This window comes from Hakea prostrata, chromosome 6, assembly GCF_041222555.1.
Source record: "Hakea prostrata isolate BN-2017 chromosome 6, UWA_Hpros_2, whole genome shotgun sequence".
NCBI classification, from domain to species: domain Eukaryota; kingdom Viridiplantae; phylum Streptophyta; class Magnoliopsida; order Proteales; family Proteaceae; genus Hakea; species Hakea prostrata.
The window spans coordinates 586,873-592,469 of NC_142605.1; the positions used below are offsets into that span (position 1 = coordinate 586,873).

Here is a 5,597-nt window from a genome sequence, read left to right on the forward strand (position 1 = left end):
GTGACTGTGTTGAATCTTTTTAGATATTTCCGAATCAATTAACTTTTCCCTTGTCTGATAGTGAACAAGGTCTCCTCGGTCTTTTTGATTTGGATTCCGCTTTGGAATCGCCCTATGAATTTGCGCGCCAATTCTTCAAAATCTAAGATCTTTCCCGACAGGAGATTCGAAAACCATTTTTGTGTTGCTCCAGTCAAGGATGAACCGAAAACCCTACAATGGATTTCATCGGAATTACCCGCAACAGCCATAGTGTACTGATAATAACTAATGTGAGCGGTGGGATCTCCCGAACCATCAAACGTGGAAAAAGTCGGCAAACGGAAATTGTGAGGAAACTGATACCCGGCTATGGGCCCGGCAAATGGAGTTTTTCGAATAACCAAATAAATATCATTGGTCATTCTCCCTCTCGCCAATTGTCCGAGTTTTTGGTTGATATTGGCCAATTCTTGTCCAATATGTGCTGACCGATCTCCGACGACACGATCATTCTCTCGAGCAACACGTCTGATAGTCGGTGAGTGAGTTCGTACTCCTGCACCCAACCTGGTATTTGAATCGGTCGTACTTCCTTGTGGTCCGTCGAACAGATCGTTTCGCCTAGGAAGTTCTCCGGTTCTCCTAGGCTCTCCCCATCGGTCGCCTTCTCATAAATTTTGACCGACATTCTGTTCATCGATCAGCCGTTGCTCCCGTTGTAATGCTCGTCTTCCTACATCACGGTGATCGGGCGCTTGTGGAGCCACCACTTGTCTGGTCAGCGCACGAAGTGCCTAACTTACCTCCAACATCTGGAGTTTCAGTTGATCCAGTTGATACTGGGGTGGATCTAGAGGATTATTACCTCCTTGTCCGCCAGCTTCCCGCACTTCAAGGGGTCGACTTCCCTTTGGGATATCTGGATTATTTACTCCAGGAATTTGCATGCCAGCATCTCGCTGGGCCACGGCAGCCAGCTGCTGCTGCCAATGATCTAGTCACCATGGCTTTTTGAAACGTTTCCCACAGATAACGCCAAATGATGCGTCCAAAATATGCTCAGCCCTTAGATCTCCTGAGAATGACCTGCAAAAATGAACGTCAGATGTGGCCCGACCGCTGGGATAGGGAGTCCACCTCCGAAGGCTAAGTCAGTTGATGAACTTAATCACAAATGGCTCTATTAGGGCACAGAGCTAAGGAATAAATAACGAGAATATGATTCAGATTGCATCTGTCCTCCTACCTTGTGAGTAGGTGATGTCTTATATAGAGTGTACCTTCGAATCTCCTTCGTTGGATGTATTTGAGCCTTCTTCGGATAGTCGTTGGATCTTAACAGATAGATCCGTTGAGTGATAGATCTCTACTAGGTTGGACTAGTAGATGACTCCTTTGATAATATGATCGTTATATGATAGCTATCCACATAATAGCAATAAATGACAGCCGCCAAATACTGCTAGCCGTCTTTAGGTTGATTAGCCTAATCCGATTGTATCGGATTAGGGCGTGCTTGTGACTAAGTTAGTTTTCTTCCTCAGCAAGCTATCTCCTGGACCCGACTCGCTTGGAAGTGAGTCAATTCCTTTCGTCCCGACCGGAGTCAAGGGTCGAACCAAGATTGAACCAGGTTCGGTCATATTTTCTCCATATCAGCCAACTTTGAAGCTTGACTTTCTACAACATTCTACAATCCTCCAAAGAGTTGTCTGAATTCCACCATTTCTCTTGAAGTTTCTGGTCTTCTTCAAAATTTTGCATGCTTCTACAGGAGTCTGCAATTTTCTTCAAACTTTCTGGTTCTTTCTTGAATTTGCCGACCTACCCAAGTCGGGTTTGACTTCAACAGATATCGTCCATGCAGGGTGCTATTGCTCACCCATTAATAAAAGATCCAACGGTTAACAAATTGTGGCATTTTGATAATTGAACATATTAACTTTACAAAAAAATTCAAATTACAAAAATTCACCCCTAGTTGAATCAAATTTAAAGATCTTTTATAATTTGGGTAGAAAGTGAAATCGAGCAAAATTGAGCAACCGAAACCTTGTGTTCTATTGCTTCGTCATTGTAATCTTTTTTTTCTTTTGATAACAAGATTTCATTAAGGCAGAGCTAAAGCCAAGGCTAAGGAGCTCAGCCAAGGAGTGGAAAGCAGTCAAACCGTCGAGCTCGCAATCGACAGGGCCTTCCTTGCTAGGACATGAGCAACTATATTGTTGTTCCTAGGAATTACACCAAATCGACATTCCAAAAAGTAGGATTGATGTTTTTTGAGGTCCACAATGATAGGTTCTAAAATCAATGGAATACCAACCGTTGATTTGTTGATGAGGTGAATGAGTTCGGCACAATCTAATTGGAATATGGCCCGCTCTATCCACTCACCAAGAGAATCCAGCATTACTGATCTTAACGCCAGCACTTCTCCAACCAAGGCGTTTTCAAAATTTTCCTTTGTGGACACTGCCTTAAGCACTAGTCCATTATCATTATAGATAACATAGCCCAAGCCCATAAGATTGCGGCCCAGAATCATAGATGCATCACTCTGAATAAGGTGCCAGCCCATGGGAATGGATGCAATTTGAGATATATCTGGATCTGGTGTTCGGTGTGTTGGAGTTGAAGTACCTGCTGCTTCTCTCGTTTTCCAGAATTTTCCATGAAGCTGGACTGCCCTGTTGACAACCTCTATTGGAGATCTATTAATCAGCTGGTAAAGATGGTTGATTCTTGCTAACCATATTTCCCAGAGGATAAAAAAGAAGAGGTTGAGAGAGCTCCTGGCTGCTCCTTTCTCTCTTGGAAGCGTCTGACAGATCTCTTCAAGCCAAATCTGCGAGGTGAAGGGGGTGATGTATCTATGGTTTGTAAGAGAAGGGACTTGCAAACCATACCTTCTTGGCAAACTCACAGGCAAGAAAGATGTGTCCTACAGTTTCTTCCATGTTGCAGGATCGATGACAATTGTGATCCCCTATCATGTGGCGCCTTCTTCTATTTTCACCTATAGGAATACCTTTTCCACATGCTTTCCAGATTAAATTTTGAATTTTTTGCAGAGTATGTGCCTACCAGATCAGATTCCATATTGTGCTGGTGATGTTCTTCCACCGTGTAGTGCATGCAAGAGGTAGATGTATGTTGTTGCTCAGCTACTAACATTTTATTTGTTAAAGCATGATACGTAGATCTAACAGAGAACATACCTTTTTTTTCAGCCCCCCAGACGAGTTTGTCATCACTAGGAAAGAGACCTAGTTGAATACTTCGAATTGCAGCTGCATCAGAAGGATGAAAAAAATTCATTGAGCAATGTGTGTTTCCATCTGCGGGTATCTGCTTCAATCAAATCTGCTACCCAATATAAAGAGTATGCATCCAGTTTTGGATATTTGATTTTGCCTCCTGCCGTATTTGGCAGCCATCGATCTTCCGATATCCTAATCCTGTTGCCTTTCCCTACTGTCTAAAGCATATTTTCATCAAGAATTTCCTTGCCTTCAACAATACTTCTCCATGCCCAACTTGGGTTGTGTCCTAATTGTGCCTCAAGCAAGTTTGTATGTGGGAAATAAATACTTCTTGTGAAAGTAGCCCGGAGGGTATCTGGTTCAAACCACAATCTGTAGGCTACCTTAGTAAGGAGTGCTGAATTTTGTCTTTTTGTATCCTTCAGACCTAATCCACCTCTTTCTTTTGAGTAGCATAATCTTTTCCAACTAATCCAGTGTGTCTTCAATTTCCCATCAGAGTCACCCCAAAAGAAATTTGCAGAGCTTTTGTTTAGTTCATCATGGATGCTCTTTGGGATTTTGAAGTGTGCACTTGCAAATTGGGGAAGAGCCATAGTCACTGATTTAAGTAGTACCTCCTTTCCTTCCTATGATAGTAGTTTCCATTTCCAACTTTCAAACTTTCTATTCACCCTCTCTTTCAAGAAACCAAAAGTATTTACTTTCAAAACTCCAACCTCTGGTGGTAGTCCTACATACTTTGTAGGTTCCTTGGTGTATGATATTTTCAGTATTCTTGAGAACCACCGTTTAAACTTGATAGGAGTATTGGGGCTGAACACTAAACTTGATTTATCCATATTGATTTCTTGTCCACTGCCTTTGCAATAGTCCTGAAGTGTGGTCTTGAAATTATGAATAGCTCTCAGGTTTAGTTCAGAAAACAACAGTTTGTCATCGGCAAACAAGAGATGGGATATGATGGGAGCTCTATTTTTAACTGAGATACCTTTAATACATCCATCTTGCTCTTCTTTTGCAATGAGAGCACTGAACCCTTGTGCACATAGGATGAATAAAGCAGGAGACATCGGGTCTCCTTGGCGGATTGTCACATCCACCCAGCCGGTACCCCATCGGGCATACCCGGGTATGTGATCCACAGCCCCAAGGATCAAGTATCGAGCAACCATGCCTCACACATAAGCGATAACACAATCATGAACAATAATAATCAAGGTAAAAGCATATAATAAAAGAATCATGAATAAGATAAAATAGATAATCAGAGTGCGGAATAAAGATGATTCAAAAGAGAGAGAGAGTGTGTCACATCCACCAAGCCGATACCCCATCGGGCATACCCGGGTATGTGATCCACAGTCCCGAAGATCAAGTATCGAGCAACCATGCCTCCCACATACGCGATAACACAATCGTGAACAATAGTAATCAAGGTAAAAGCATATAATAAAGAATCATAAATAAGATAAAACAGATAATCAGAGTGTGGAATAAAGACGATACCAAGTGTATAGATATAATTCAAAAGGGAGAGAGAGATCAGAAGTCACTTCCTCACATGGCAGCGGAAAGTAGTCAAATCTAGTTAAGTTACAGAACCAACTTCTAAAGAGTATATCAAGAAAGTTAAGTTATAGATCCGGTTTAAAAGAAGAATTCAAAAAGTAACATTAACAAATGTTTCTTTAGTCATATAAAGCACATCCTCATAACTATAGAAGTCCAAAGTCCAGCACAACTGCTCCAGCACCAGTGTTGGGCTAATCCTGGTGCGTAGCATAGTCCTCTTCGGTACCCTCACAATAATCTTCATAGTAGCCACTACCCTGAGGGTAGTATGGCTCATCATAGGGTGCTTCAAAGGACATGCCATCGGTCTCTTCAAAACCTGTAGGATAGTCTAACAAAACAATAGCACAAAAAGGAATGAGTTCAAAAGAACTCGGCAAGGCAATTAATCCATAATACATAAACCATATGATACAAATCATAACATGATGCAAATGATATGAGACAGATGATGCAAATATGATTCTAACTCTACATATGCTAGTCTCTATGGTAGACATGCTTTAAGTCATAGCACCATACTTCCTTGGGTAGTTCTCAAATCACTCTTCCCTCAACCATCCAGGTATCTTGGGTTCTCCGGTGGGACTTGGGTCATGCATCCCTCTCGAACAATTTCATGGCTGGGGTTTCGGTCACCGCTCTCTCACATCACCATTGGTATAAGTATTGGCACATGTCACAGTAAAGCCTAGCCCAGCAAGTCATCTACTCAGTCATACCATGTTGGATCCAGGTACATCCATTCCTCGCCCTGGGCAATCCTTTCTGGTATCT

At 42.1% G+C, this 5,597-nt stretch overlaps 1 protein-coding gene across 1 annotated transcript; it reads right to left on the minus strand.

The window, feature by feature from the left end:
- Positions 1-2,146: 2,146 nt before the first annotated feature.
- LOC149012072 (uncharacterized) lies at positions 2,147-2,939 on the minus strand. The gene is made up of 2 exons (XM_089158996.1): positions 2,889-2,939; positions 2,147-2,827 (listed from the first exon to the last, which is right to left on the minus strand). The coding sequence occupies exons 1-2, from the start codon at positions 2,937-2,939 to the stop codon at positions 2,147-2,149; spliced, it is 732 nt and encodes a 243-aa protein (XP_089015122.1).
- Positions 2,940-5,597: the final 2,658 nt, after the last annotated feature.

What these genes read in the sequence shown, in the direction of transcription:
- LOC149012072 (XM_089158996.1), bottom strand. Translation starts at nt 2,939, where the DNA reads ATGGAAGAAACTGTAGGACACATCTTTCTTGCCTGTGAGTTTGCCAAG. An exon ending in CCTGTGAGTTTGCCAAGAAG is followed by an intron (nt 2,828 to 2,888) that starts GTATGGTTTGCA and finishes TTCACCTCGCAG; the next exon opens with ATTTGGCTTGAAGAGATCTG.